The sequence below is a fragment of the Neolamprologus brichardi genome, chromosome 5 (genome assembly GCF_056152115.1).
Source record: "Neolamprologus brichardi isolate AB-2024 chromosome 5, ASM5615211v1, whole genome shotgun sequence".
Lineage (NCBI taxonomy): Eukaryota > Metazoa > Chordata > Actinopteri > Cichliformes > Cichlidae > Neolamprologus > Neolamprologus brichardi.
In genome coordinates this window covers 14,402,157-14,417,546 of record NC_142108.1, presented here as the reverse complement: position 1 = coordinate 14,417,546, position 15,390 = coordinate 14,402,157, and the positions used below count along the sequence as shown (strand labels likewise).

Sequence of the window (15,390 nt, the reverse complement as noted above, 5' to 3'; positions counted from 1 at the left end):
TGCTCCTGTCTCTCGAGCTCTCTTCTATCTTCTCTGTGTGATCTCCGCCCTCTTGAATGACCAGCTCATACTCCAGCCACTCTGCAAAGTCTCTCAATGATGGTATTCCATCTTTCTGTGGGTAAAGGTAGCGGCGGAAAGCAGCACGTAGGTCTTGGGGTAGCTTTCGTGTCAGTCTAGCAACATGAGACCCGCATTGCAGCTCTATGTGTCCATCTTCCCCAAGTTGCTCTAACATGCCGACCAGAGCATGGACTCTCAGTGCAAACCTTCTGAATCCAGTTGTGTCACCTGGGCGGATGCTGGGCTCATCCATAAGCTCTGCTATCCTCTGCAGTGACAGCTGGTGCGGCTGACCGTAAAGTTTAGTGAGCGAGGCCATTGTGTCAGAGTAGGGGTGAGGTGAGTTACTGTAGGAGTCAGCAATCAAAAGAGCTTCCTCAAATTTAAGGTGGTCACATAAGACCTGATATTTGAACCTCTCGGTTGCATCAAAGGGGAGAATATTGTCTAGGGCAAGCCTTAATCTAGCAAACTGCCTGCGATCACCCTTCGTGAACTCTGGGATGGAGGGCGATGGTCCTCTGTAGGTCTTCTCCTTTACAGCTATGGCTGTAGTGGGAGCCAACACTTGTTCTGGGGGGAGCATGTTCGCGTCGAAACTAGTTCCAGCTAGTGATCGAGATAAGGGGATGGACTGTGGTGCACGAGGCTGAAAGTCAGGAGCTTCAGTGGCTGAGGGTTGCTGTAACTGTAGCTCTTGTAAACGTTGGCTAAGCTCTTGTGCAATGGCTGGTAGCGGTGGAGGTGGAACAGACTGTACCTCTGGTAGATCAGGATGATCTCTCGGGAGAAAAACTGGAGGTGGTGGTAATGGCCATTCTTCAGCTGCATCCTGTGTGTAGGATATATTGTGCTGCTCTGGTCTCAGGGGAAAAGGCTGTGTAGTTAGAGGTGTGGAGACCCAAGTGTCATCAGCTGAAATGTAGCCCCCTGGTTGCTGGGCGGAGCGTAAGCGGGTGGATTCCAACGTGGTGACATTACGATCCATCTGCCTCCTCATGTCTCCTACCATCAGCTGAAGTTGCCTGTTGTCCTCCTGCAGTTGCTGCACAATGTTCATGAACTCCTGAGGGATGCTGGATGACACTGGGGTCTGTCCTGCAGCTCCAATAGAACCAGGAGTCTGGGTGAGGGGCGTCATCTTGGCGTATCCTTCTCTAGTCTGCTGTTGCTCCAATGTAGCAGTGGGTGGCAGTGTGTAGCCTTTATACTGAGTCATCCATCCTGGTGGTCGCACAGCCCTCCGTGGACGTGCACCTGCTCTCTGGGGGTCATAATCCATCTTCACTCTGTAATCACCTGATTCGGCTCGAAGGACCAATTTTGTTATGATGATTTCTGATATGAGGTTCAGTTCTACGGTGGTGATCGCAGGGTGTGCACAGGTCAAGTGCCCCTCCAGAAAATAATGAGGACAGGGGATGATTGTTCAGCTCTTTAATGGCAGCTTTAGTGTGGGTGTGGGTATGTGTGTGTGTGTGGTTCTACAAACAGAATGGAAAAACAGAACACAAATTACAATCAAATTATAGACAACAATAATCACCATATAACATATTACAGCCACATACTTGTCTTATAGGACCTACTACTAAGCTGGCGGCCTTTACTTATAGTCTGAACCATATTTGGCAACAAAGAAAATAAACATCTTTCCATCACTTAACTCTTGTGCCCCACTCACTTATGATGGCAACTAAAGAAGGCAAATACACATAACAAATCACCAACTCAAACCGAACTCAGTTTGGCCTAGGCGAACTTAGCTTAGCTTAGCCCGCTTAGCTTAGCGATAACTTGTACAACTTGTAGAAAATGTACAAACAGAGGATGTCCAGAGCAATAAACATACAGGCTATCCTTATTACACAAGAAATATCCTGTAACTCACCAGTCTTATGGACGCACACTCTCAATGAACCCACATAAACTGCTCCCGAGCATAACTTGTGATTCACACCGCCTCCATGAACACCATTTTTCATCCCAGTCAAAACATTGACACATAAGGACGCTGTCATAGCCTGTCAACGACGTTGATTAGCTATATATATATACATACATACTAGGGTTGCCAACCGTCCCTTAAAAAACGGAATCGTCCCGTATTTAGAAACAAAAGTACACGTCCCGTATTGAGCTGAAAAGGGACGCACTTTGTCCCGTAATACAGTGAGAATCAAAAGTAGTCTATAAGTTTTAATGTAATTAACGCTTTGTTTGAAAACATAATTCTCAGCCCCGCTCCTGCTTTGTGACCAATGAGCTGACAGCACACTTATGACAATTCAGATTACCGCTCATCTCATTGGTTGAGGAAAGGTCGCTTACGTAGAAAATACCGGAAGACTACAGATGACCACAACAAAAAACATGGCCAACAGGGAAACAAACGCCGACACTGCGGTGCAAGTCTCAGATGACAGTACACCTGAAGCTGGGCAAACACTGTGCGATTTTCAAACTGCACGATTGGCTCGCATGGGTTATAAGTTCGTAGGTCACGATGCAGGGTCTCACACTATACCGCCCGATGCTCTGATGCGACCTGAGTGCTCACACTGTGCCTCCATAAAATGAAGGTTATAACAGAAAATCTGTCGCTCGCTCTCCCTCTCTGTCTTTCACTCACACAGACACACACCACCATCAGCTTTGCTAAATTGCTAATGAAAAACATGATCAGGCAGCTGTGATTGAGCAGCAATGTAAATCCAACTATTTTCACGGTTGTTGTGGTCGTGATAATTTGGTGATGCCACATCGAAAAGGCTCGGATGAGCTTTCCAAAGTTCTACAAGTTGTGCCTCCATCGCTTGTGTCCAGATCACACGCTGCACAGCCGTGCTGCTCCGTCTTTTTCACCGACGTTTACGTGTTTGCGCGTGAGCAGTGTGAGCGGCTGCGGTGACACCCTCACGAGCGATTGATGATCGGGAGCTGGTCGTGAGGTGTTAATCGCTTCTCGTTACCCCACGTATACTACACGATACACGATGCACGATGAAGGCCAAAATCGGGCCGATCACCAAATTGGTCGCACGACTCAAAAATCGGCTCAAAATGGGCCAAAAATCGCACAGTGTAAGCCCAGCAATGTTTGTTCCTCTCAGAGAAAGAAAAAAAGGCTGCAAAAGTACAGGGAAGAATGGGAAAAGGAAAACACCTGGGCACATGAAGAACATGAGGGGCGTGAAAGCTCGGGGAACCCTTAACCAATTTTTGTCCACCAGGCCATGGCAGAAGCAGATATGTATGTAAACACTGGTTTGTTTGTTTTTAAACCCTCTGGTTAAGGTTAAAATGGGCATGTGCAGTGAATATCAGAGCTATGTGGCCAGAAGTGTGATAATATAATTTATTTTGTGTAATAAACAACTGCAAGGATAGATGATTACAACAAATAGATGAGTATTACATAAAAGTAATACATAGATGAATAATGATGATGAGTTATGATGCGTAATCATGGGAACAAGTGGGTTTACAAACGGGAGCAAAAGCTGAAATAATGCCTCTACTGAAGCCAATTGCACTAAATGCACTAAATGTGCACTGTTACAAGAATATTTTTCTTTCTATTGTTTTCTATTAATTTATATAATTTTAAGTTAAGCAGGACAGAGTTCTTTTAAAGAAAGATTTACTTTTATTCTGAAAAGTTAAGCATGACAGGCTTCTGTTTAAGAAAGAGACCCGTTTTATTGTGTTAATGTTGTCATTTTGAGCTAAAAATAAATGGCTAAATGATTTTTGTTTCCCATGTGTTGATATCACAAAGAATATGCATCTACTTAAATCAAATTCAAGTCAAATGGTTAAAAAAATAATTTCCCACACTGGGAAGGGTGAAGACAACTGGGTCGCCCGGCCCTGGCCACGAGGTGTCCCTTATTTATTTCTCAGGGAGTTGGCAACCCTAATACATACATATATACAAATGTGAATAGCATTATTGGCTGGACTATGGGATAAGGTGGCATCATTCTAACCCATACGGGAGCAGCCAGTCACTTACTGACTAACACTGCAAAACAAAATTGTTAAAGTTTTAATTTTAATTTCAATTTAGGTTAGATTTTTTTTTTTGTGCACAACGCAGATTTTCTGTGCGCAGAGACCGTGCCAGCAGTACGCAATTGCGCACGCGTGCAGTTTGGAATTGGGCGGCAATGCATTTGAATCAGTTATTCGATTTGTCTCCCCTGCTGATTTGTGCACAGAGAGCACGGTGGATATGATTAAGCATGTACTTTATCTGTATTTGCACATAATCTATTTGCAATGTGGCAGTTCAAACAGGGTGCGAGTATTTGTGCTTTAAAATGTAAATTCTTTTTGAAACTATCAGAAAATATCTATTCTCTAAATCACTGCTTGTTTCTTTAATACCACTCCTTCTTCTCATTGACTCTAACAACCTGCATACATGTTACACCGTTAAAGCTTCATATTAATAATCACTTTATACGTCATTTTGTGAATACTGACCCAGTTAAGAACATGCAGTCTGGTACACAGGTTCCTCCCCTGCTGTATTTCTTTCAGCTGACACACTGGTCTGGGCCCGGACCCCAGCAGCCATCAGAGGAGCACAGCGGGTGACACACATGCTTTTCTTTAACTAAGGACGCAACCAAAACAGAAACGATGTTATGAGCACAGCCATTGTTCACAATCACGTCTTGCAAGTTTTAAATGGTCCGCCCCCACTCACCACATTCATCCTTCTTTTGGTTGTTGGCGATGGCTAAGAGCTTTGAACGTTTCTGTGGACGGGAGCCTAAAAGCCGTGTCCAGTTGACATTATCATGATAGCAGAGATTCTTGTTTCCTTTAATGTACACGGCACCATTATTTATGTTTTGCAGCGAGCGCAACCCCAGCGAGGTCAGAGAATTGATCTTAACCACCAGGAGTGCATAGCTCCTGTAGAACAGCAGGAAGTAAATAAAGGTCAGAAAGTGGATGAAAATGTTCCAATTTTGTTTAAAATGCCACAAAATCAAAGTGAATATTGAAAGCCATACTTCTTTTAGGTTTAGCAGTTTTCAAGAACATGATTTCAGACATTATTTTTTAAGGTTTACAAACATAATTAAGCATGCACTTTAGCTGTATTTGCACAAAATCCAGCAGTGTGGCACTTTGTGTTTCTTGTTGTTCTTACTGATCACATTTAATGATGTAATATAATCTTTCACAGTGTGTTTTCTTCAAGAAGTTTGTCACCATCTATTTATTTTGATACCTTATGACACAATATGAATTCAGGGATTCGGTGTCTGAATGTCATGTTTTTCAAATTGCATAACCCATGTACTTAAAAAGACAAACAGCCAAGAAACATATTCATGTTTAATCTTCAGTATTTTCATGCATCATGTAGTATGTAGTATGGAAATACTACAACAAAACTGATACTGTGGTATCAATTTTGTAGAATCTACTAAATTCTTTAGTTATATGTGAACTCATTAAAGCTGAGAAGGCGGTTTGTTTCTAATGCTTTAGTGCTTTTGGTTTCAGACGGGATTTAAACCCAGGTAAAAGTACTCAGATGTACCCATCTTGCTTTCCTCTCATTTACTGAAGCTTGAGACCAGCCTGAAAAGAGCCTTTTTTTGTCAAATTGATGTCAAAAACATGCTGCCTCTCCCAGCTTTAAAAAGTTGTGCCCACAGCCAGCTTAACCAAACAATCCCAGTGCTGAATTACCCCTGAAAAAATCATCCTGAAAAATACCAACACCACTGATTTGGACAAAACATTTGTAGGCTCTAAGAGAGATGTGAGCATGTGAAATCTTTACTGTACCTTTTACTAATCACTCCTCTAAACAGGATAACAAGATAGGATAAAAATTAGAAATAACAAAGAAAATAAAAAACAATATTACTTTTATATTCCAGCAAATACTCTGTCTGCATAACAATGCAGAAAAGACAAAAACCAAAAAACAGTTTCTCACTTGTAAAGTTTTCTTCCCTGAATTGTTTGGAGGTTGGAGAAGACTGACAGGTCAGACATGCTTGCAGGCCACGACTGGATGTTGAGGAAGTCTGAAAACAGAGAGATTGTTTTTCGGAAGCCTCAACCAGACTGCAAATGGCATTAAATAACATAAAAAGATAAAAGCAGTCTAAGTAAAAAAAAAAAAAAAGCACAACCCCAAAACAGACACACACCTGTAATCTCCTCCACCGTGTTGAAGATTTTCAGTTTTTCTGGATCAAGGGGTGGTACGTTGTTGTAGGCATCACTGAGCAAAAATGAAATAAATAAGTAAAAGGAAAAGCATGTTGCAAAAAACGTCAAAAAAGTGCAGATTGATCTAGAGAATTTATTTTTAAATCTTTCCTGCGTTTTATGAAAGAAAGTTTTTTTACCCTTCTATTCCCGTCACCAGGAAGTTAAGACTTCCCTGGATCTTAGTGCAGTTTATGAAACTTTCTATGTTGCGAGCATCGACCGTTTCGCTGTTTGAATCAGTCCAGCTTGTGCCATGGCAAACTGGGAAAAAATCAAAAGATGAGAAGGAAACAGTTAATAACAGTAAAGCTGTAAGGTATCTGTAGAGAGAGCTTGAGTTCGATCTCCATGAAATACCTTTAGGGCAGAGGCCTTTGCAGGGCTCACATGTTTTCACACCATTTTTCTCCACTTCCATTTTATTAGATGGGCAGTTGCTCACACATGAACTGCCATCCACCACAAAGTTTTCTATTAAAAAAAAACAGAAAACACATGAGAATAAATGCATAAATGATCGTCAGTGACTGCGTTAAGCCTTCAGTAAACACTGTGAAGAAAGCTGAACAGCGCAGTCATAACAATGATTAAAAATATATAAAAACAGCACTCATACAGGAAGAAACTACGTATAAATTCTGAGTTTATGTGAATATTGTCATGTGTGGGACTCACTGGGGCATTGGGTCACACAAATAGAGCCGTATTGGTACTTGGCATTGGGGTTGGGCTCCATTCTATATGTAAGCTTGTTGTAGATCACAGTTTGTGGGCACTGAGGCACGCAGGAGCCCAAGTTGTTGAAGTTCCTGCAGGCCTGCAAAATGCAATTTATAACAGAGGAACATTTTATTTTTACATCTGCGTTTTCTGTACTGCAACATGTGAAAAGAAAATATCTTATTGTTAAAGCCTGTGGAAGACTTGGACTCACAAAGCAGTCTGTATCCTTGGGCCCAGTGCAACCTCCAGCACACTCAACGTGGCAGCACTCGCTCGGGTTTCTACCAAAGCAGCGGCCACTACACTGAGGGGCGCACACGGTCTTTGTCACTGTAAGAGAGTCGACGCTTTTAAAAACCTGGCGTGAAACTAAAACTGTACCGTAGATGCATATTAAACTTTTAATTTTGAAGTTACGTATATTATTAACAATGTGCATTAAAAGATGTAAATGAACAACTCTGGCAGCCATGACTCATGTGTGAGACATCTCAAAGGCATCACAAGGTAACCAGTGCGTGGAAAATTAAGACATTAAAGATAAAGGTGCTTGATATCACTCACAGATCTGGCATGTGTCATTTCCTGGGCCCCAGCATGGCACGTCTCCACAAGCTTTGTGACAACGCTCTGAGATAAAAACTTTCTTATTAGTTTCCGCATTTTAATACAAAACCAGAACAAAAGTCTTAAATTAAAGGAAAAGTTCAGATTTTGTTATTGTTTTTGATCCAAAGTTCAGCAGAAGTAAAAAATGAAACCTCAACAAGTTACAAGATGCAACTTGCAGCGCTGAAAAATGAAGCCTCCAGTTCCTCTAATGGCCAGTTGAGCGTGAATCCAAGTGTGAGTTAACCCCAATAAGACATTCAAATTAAAATGTTTCGCCAGCGTAAACATGTTTACAGACTTAAACAAAAAATGGTTTCTGTCTTTAGAACTAATTTGACCTTCTGTGCTTTTTTAAAAAAATGACTCACGTGTTTAAATTGTTTTAAGGCTTTGAAGTTTGAGACCAGGGGCTGCTAGACCACCACGTGTCTGCTAGGTGTCACCTCAGATGGTCCACTTTACCATGTTTGTCGGGTTTGCACCTTTTAGGGAGGTTTATGGGTGTTTTCCGTGTGGTTAATTGCATCAATTTGTGGAGTGAAATTCTACTATTTTATTTGTATGTTAGTACAATTAGCAGGTATTTGTGTCTGGGTAATGCAAGGCATCAGTCTATGGATGCACATTAACATTAAGCTTGCTAGTATTAGCTTAAGATTTCAACCTGTGGTCTCAAACGGATTCACTTCTGTCTCCTAAAAACAAGAGGCAGATATATCTATGTGTGTAGTTACAAGCCTGTGCACTCACTTTCAGGCCCATTGTCCTCTATCAGAAATTGGGCTGTTCCATCCTTCACTATGTCCAGCCAGTTCACCTGCGGGGCGTAGCTCAGATACTTATTCTGGATGATCTTCACTCCTCCCCTGAGGATCTCTGTAGAAGGTACACATAGGTGTAAATGGGGCAGTACAATTAGGAAAGCAAGCCCGAACAGGTCTGTGACTCATCCTAACAAACTCTGCCATTCTCTGTTTACTACACAGCAAACGTATCATGTGCTGGAGCTCATGTTACATTCCAGGGACTTCATATCACTCCTACACACACAAGCACACACACGGGCACAAACACACACACTGCTGCATTTCAACAACCGGTATTCTAAAGGTGTGGCTGAACTGTGTAGGTGTGGGAGGTCCAACAGTAAGAGTGCCACATCCAACTTGACCTCTTATCTGCTCCAATCCAGCCTCCCACATGTTAAACACACTCTATACATCAAATGAGTGACTCTCTGTGTACCTGTGAGGTGAGTCAGGCCCAGTTCTTGAAGGCCATGCTCCCCATCCCTCTGATAGTTGACCATGACAGCCAAGGCATACTGGTCCTCATACAGTGTGCTGCCTCTGATGATGCGCAGGTGGTGCAGTGGGAGGCGGCTGAACTCATTGATAGCAAAAAGGATATACCCTGTCACCTCCTTGATAGACTGCGAGGCAAAAGAAAAGAACAAGGAAGAGAAAAATGCAGTTTGTCAATTCTTCTGCTCAATCAAATTGTTATCAGAGTCACAAATCAGCAGGGGTGTGTTTGCTTACTGAGTTAGTCACTGTGACTCCAGTGGCATGACTAGCACAAAAGGAGTGGGGGCATAAATGAGCTCATTCTGGATTTGAGACAAAATCCATTACAGAGAGCGATCAAACACAACAAGTGTTGACTTTCTGTGTTCTCCTGGGCGAATGAAAATTGTTGATTCACATACTTACTCATCTTGTCAGTGACACATTTGCAGTGAAAGGAATAATGGTAGTCAAACTCTCTCTTGGTTTGTTGTTCGTAATGTTTGCAACCTCACCTCCAGAAAGCTGAAGTCTCTGGTGTGGCCCATCATGGTGATCTCGAGGTTGCCCATCACGATGTCGCAGTTATTGTACCTCGTCTTCATCAAGTTGTACATGATTTCTGAATTTCCAGTCGTGCTCAGAAAGTTCTTGGTGCCGTCACAAACGGTCACTGCGAAAAGCAAAGCTTCTTAGATTAAAAAAAAAATAAGTGAATTCATTAATCATCTGATTTTTAAAAGGCTATCTGCGTCAGTATACAGCGAGCCATTTTCCACAACCTTCAGCACACTGCGTTACCTAGTTTGTCATGTTCAGTTTTAACAGTTTAATTAATGAACTAAAAATAAGCACTTTCCATTCACGTTAGCACAACAGAGAGATGTTCTGTCAATTAAAGAAACATATTTAGAAATGTGGCTGTTTGTGTGGCTGTGGAGATCACTGTGGGGTGGCTTTGGGCTGTCTCCTCACTGTGTTGGTGTGTTTGACTCTAGCCTATAGGTTTACATAGCCAACTAGTGTGTGTATGTGTCAGTGAGTTTCAGGTGAAATTGTTCGATACATTACTTTTCTTGGGTAATGACCTCAACACTGGTTACAGTCTTAAAATAAGCCCAAAAACGGACTTATGAAACAGTAGTGCCAGTGCTGCGTGCCACTACCTTCAGATAGACCAAACTGGCTCCTATCAGAAAAGAAAGTGGAAGCCTTCAGTTTGACAAACAGACACCACACAGCTACTTGGTTACTTGGATATCTATATCTATGCATCTGTTCACACCTTTCTAGCTTGAATTTAAAGAACAACTTGCAAATTTAAGAGCTGTTTTTAAACTATAAAAAAAACCCACAGACAATAGCGATTTTTGATAAGGGCGACATGGGCGATTGCGGCATCGTGGTGGGGGCGGCATCGTGGTGGGGGCAGCATCACGGGCATCGGCCAAAAAAAAGAAAGAAAGAAAGAAAAAAAAAAGGAAAAAAAAGAAAAGAAAACATCATGCCAGCGCATTTTGGGGATGTCATAGGCACCGATCGGTGGGAGTAAGGGCGCCCTGAGTTTGCGAGATGCACCTGCTGCTTGCTGCACAGGGAGGAGATGGGCGGGGCGACGGGGGAATCTGGCTGGCTGGAGCGCCATTTATTAACATGCTTGCAAAATAAAACAAAATAAAAACAAACCAACAAACACGAAAACACTAGACTTTATGATACAGACTTATAATTTGCAAGTGAGCACGAGAGCCCTCTGTGCGCCTGCTTGCTGCTGTGCTGAAGTCAAAGTAAACTTTATTGTCATCTCCGCTATATACAGTCCAGTAGAGAGACGAGACGACAAGGCCCCAGTTGCAGAAGTGCAATTAAACAAACAATAAATATAAAAAGATTAAGAAAATAAATATACACTTTAGGACTAGGGGTAAACGGATCAATAACAATTTGAAATTTATAATTTACAGTTTGATCATTTAAAGTCTCACACACAACCTGTCTAAAGGGGAGGGGGGCGGCTGCTTCCAAATAGAGCACATTTCATTCATAATGTTGTAAATGAAAGGCCATTATGTATTCATGATTTGAATCCTGGATTGTGTGAAATCCCAGAAATAAACCCAGACAAAGCAAATCTGTGAACTAAGATGTAGATTTATTAGGTTATGTTGTTGTGAACCTTGGGTTAGGGGATGGGTGTTCATACTGGAGTGCAAAATTCAAACCAATGGAAGATGGACAAGAAAACTTCTAAGCCATCAGGTGCTCAGTTTAGAAAAAAGAGAAAAGAAGATGAGGAGAAACGAGCAAAAGATACAGGTAAGCAGATGTGTCATTGGATAATGGCAGGTCATGTATTCTGAAATCAGAATCAGAATACTTTATTAATCCCTTAGGAAATTATGTGGGTTACAGTTGGTCCAAGAAGAAATTGTAAAAATAGTAACAGTAACAGACTAAACTCCAAACAATAATGATGTTACAGATTTTACACATCTAAGAAATAGCACTAATATATACAGGCAAAGCTGGACTGGCCATCAGGCATAGCGGGCATTTGCCCGGTACGCCTGATGGTGATTTTTTGTTTTTATGGGCCGATAATTTTTATTTATTCACTTATTTTTATAACAGTATAAACAATGAAAGGTGATGGATTGGCCAGATGCTGGCACATGTGTAAAAATAACTCAGTTGTTTGGTGGTGGCTATGGCGGAGCTGCCACAAGAGGCCAGGTGGATGAGGGAAAGGTGAGGCAGGAGGAGGAGAGACCCGAGGCGGCCGCTGGTCCGAGTGTCAGGTGAACTGAACTTCAGGTAAGAAGTTATGACCTGCAGTCTATCTGGGTGAGATATAAACCAAGTTTAGGTGGAGTTTATTTTCGTTGTGCTGACTTTTTACCGTCAGTTACAATAACTTGTACTGCGTACTAGCTAGCATGACGGAGTTTCTACAGCTGGGTGGGTGCTATGTTACTGATAGTGAACTTTATTTTATTCATAAGGTTAGTTAGTAGAGTTGCCAACCGTCCCCTAAAAAACGGAATTGTCTCGTATTCAGAGAAAATATTATGTTTCGTATTGAGGTGAAAAGGAACACAGTTTGTCCCGTACTTCAGCTAGGATGGAAAAAGACACAAAGCTGGAGTTTTTCTCTGTCTTTACGCTGTCAGCTGCCTCTTCTTTGCTCATTCAATCGTGAAACTGATCGATGATCATCTGATCGGCTTTTCTCTCTTGCTTGTTTATCGCCCACTTTGCACCAGAAAGAGGAAACCAGCGGATGTCGCACTAAACAACAGCAGCATGTTTAAGCTTGATCAGCTGTTGTTAGAATTTATTTAATATTAATTTCTAGTATCAGCTGATGTTTGCTGGAGCCACAGCTGTAAAAGCTGCTGGTCGTTATGTCGGTTTGGTTATCTGGGGAGAGGGAAACATGAAGATGAAACCAGGAGATGTCCTGATGTTACTGAATCATCAGAGCTGAACAGGTGATGCAGAAACAGGTTTAGCTTTTAGGTGACATGGATGAGTTGAAGAGAAGTTATGAACTGTTTCTGAGAGACAAATAACAACAGGATCCTTTTTCTACGTAGCTGGTAACTGTGCAGGGGTGGGTCTAGCAAAGTTTTGCCAGGGGGGCAGGTGGGGCATTAACAGGGAGAGGGGGGCACAAAGAAATACTTTTCTTTCTTATTCTCATTTAAAATATCTAGCTTTTATTAAATAATTATCTGAATCTTACAACCAAAGCTTTTATCTGATGTACAAGTATAGAAATCATACATAGGCCAATAAGACAGTGTACATTACTGTCACAACAGCGTTTGTTTTCATTCAAAGGCTTTATGATTTTTCCTATAATACCTGGTGGGCCGGTCTCTAGTCAAAATGCCCGGGCCGATTTTTTGTCCCAGTCCAGCCCTGTATATAGATCACTCAGTTATAAATATCAAGGATTAACATTGGTGATTATAAATAAATATTTAAAAAATGACAAAAATATTACAGAGTAAAAAAGAGTGTGTATAAAAAGGGTGTAACTATTGCAGTGTTTACAGTGTATTAGATGGAGGAATTGTACAGGGAGATGGCCACGGGCAGGAATGATTTCCTGTGTCGTTCAGTGGTGCTTTTTGGTAAACTCAGTCTCTCACTGAGCGTGCTCCTGTGAGTAGCCAGGACGTCATGGAATAGGTGGGAGGTATTATCCATATCTTGGACAACATCTGCCTCTCAGACACCACCCTAACAGAGTCCAGCTCCATCCCCACAACATTACTGGCCTTGTGGATCAGTTTATTTAGTCTGTTGGTATCTGTGACCCTCAACCTGCTGCCCCCAGCATGCAACAACATAGAGGATAGCACTGGCCACAACAGGGATACAACAAAATAACATTAATTAGTGTGTGTGTGTGTGTTTGTGTGTGTGTGGGGGGGGGGGGTGTTCGCCCAGGGCTCCAAACAGCTTAGGACCGCCACTGTATTCATCGTTCCTCTCCCAGGCTAATGATAAAAATAAACGTGTGTGAATATGTGTGTGCGGGTGTTTATGCCCACCTCCTTGAGTCTGAGCGCAGCAGAGCTGGAGTACACACGGCAGCAGGACGTAGAGCACCTGCTGCACCTTCTTCACAAAGACCTTCATTCTTATTCAAATCTCCAGGCTGGCGTCGAATCAAATAAACATCACCATCGTATTTATAGAGAAGAAATGTGTCCTTGTATCGTTCCACATCCCCTCGTTGCTTCCGAGTCTGACAATTTAGACCACTACTCGGCTGTCGTTTTCTTAATCCTCTGCTTCACCTTGTTCTAGTCCTCACGAACAGAAGGAGTACATCCAGTTAGAAAAACAAAATCTGTTTGTGTTTTCTCTACATTTGTCACAACCTTACTAGTCGACCGCTCGGGTTTGTGTGGAGAAGAGTCACTACATCGCGGTGATTGGAGCGCACCGCGGAACCAATCAGTAGCGGGAGCGGCTGTTTTCCTCTAGCACTGATTTTTGTGGGCGGGAGCAAAACGCGCAACACACAATAGCGTAAAGAAAGCCAGTAGAAACATCGAAAATAACTTGAAAATGCGTTCACACCTTTGCTCCTATGTCCAGTTGGAAACCGTGTTAAAATCGCGTGTTGCCTTCAGAAAACAGTTTCCCTCTCTGTATGTGAGGCCGATTGATCCACAGTTCTGTTGTCTACAGTTCAGTAATAATAATAATAATATTGGTGTGAATTAAATGACAATAAAATAGCAACAAAAGTGTGCCACAATAGTAACACAAAGAGTAAGATATTATATCAGTAAAAACAACACCTTCCAGCTCTTATGTGGGAGGATGACATTGCAAAGCTGTGCCATGCATTTCTGCCACGTGAGTGCATTAAAAACTGCTTTTTGCATGGCTGCACTGCCAGTGGCGGTCCTAGCCTGTTTGGCACCGGGCGAACACTCCCTCTGGCGCCGCCCCCCCCCCCCCCCCCCCCAAAAAAAAAAACAAAAAAACAAAAAAAAAAAAAAACACAAAACATATTAAGTATTGTATATTAACATAAAACTGTTGTACACACACACACATATGAAGAGCGAGAGAGAATATGCATAATATGCAAACGGCTACCAAACAGCCATCATAATTCGTCATACAATGAGAACAGGACAAATCAACAATTGAGAATTACTTCGTCTAGGGTGCATTTCTGAGATTTCACACAACCCAGGATTCAAATCATGAAGACATAATGGGCTTGGATTTACAACATTATGAATGAAATGTGCTCTATTTGGAAGCAGCCGCCCCCTCCCCTTTTGACGGGTTGTGTGTGAGACTTTAAATCATCAAACTGTAAATTTTAAATTGTTATTGATCCCTTTACCCCGAGTCCTAAAGTGTATATTTATTTTCTTACTCTTCTTGTATTTATTGTTTGTTTACTTGCACTGCTGTAACTGGAGCCTCGTCCTCTCGTCTCTCTATATACTGGACTGTATGTAGCGGAGATGGCAATAAAGTTTACTTTGACTTCAGCAGTGACCAGGCGCACCGAGGGCTCTCGCGCTCACTTTTCGTGTATAGAATTTCGAAAAAACATCGGTGCAAATTATAAGTCTGTATCATAATGTCTGCTGTTTTCGTGTTTGTTGTTTTGTTTTTATTTTCTTTCATTTTGCGAGTTGGTTATTAGATGCCGCTCCAGCCGGTCAGAGAATTCTCTGCCCCCCCTCCCCTCCCCTCCCCCCTCCTCCTCCCTGCGCCGCAAGCAGCAGGCGCACCACGCAAACGAAGGGCGCCCTTACTCCCAGCATATGGGCGATAGAAAGCCGATCGGTGCGTATGTCATTCCCAATAAGCGCTGACTGACGCCGATGCCAGTGATGTCGCCCCCCAAGACGATGCCACCCCGGGCAACCGCCTGTGTCGCCCGTATCTAAAACCGCTACTGTGCACT

The 15,390-nt window shown here is 42.3% G+C and overlaps 1 protein-coding gene across 1 annotated transcript; it reads right to left on the bottom strand.

Annotated features, from left to right (window-relative positions):
- Nucleotides 1–4,543: 4,543 nt before the first annotated feature.
- LOC148102752 (receptor tyrosine-protein kinase erbB-3-like) lies at nucleotides 4,544–13,813 on the bottom strand. Its single transcript, XM_087840737.1, has 14 exons — nucleotides 13,499–13,813; nucleotides 9,452–9,609; nucleotides 8,896–9,082; nucleotides 8,401–8,526; nucleotides 7,603–7,668; nucleotides 7,250–7,368; nucleotides 6,991–7,132; nucleotides 6,673–6,786; nucleotides 6,453–6,576; nucleotides 6,252–6,325; nucleotides 6,035–6,125; nucleotides 5,881–5,898; nucleotides 4,781–4,992; nucleotides 4,544–4,687 (listed from the first exon to the last, which is right to left on the bottom strand). Exons 1-14 carry the CDS (start codon nucleotides 13,584–13,586, stop codon nucleotides 4,608–4,610), a joined length of 1,599 nt encoding a protein of 532 aa, XP_087696863.1. The 5' UTR covers nucleotides 13,587–13,813; the 3' UTR covers nucleotides 4,544–4,607.
- Nucleotides 13,814–15,390: the final 1,577 nt, after the last annotated feature.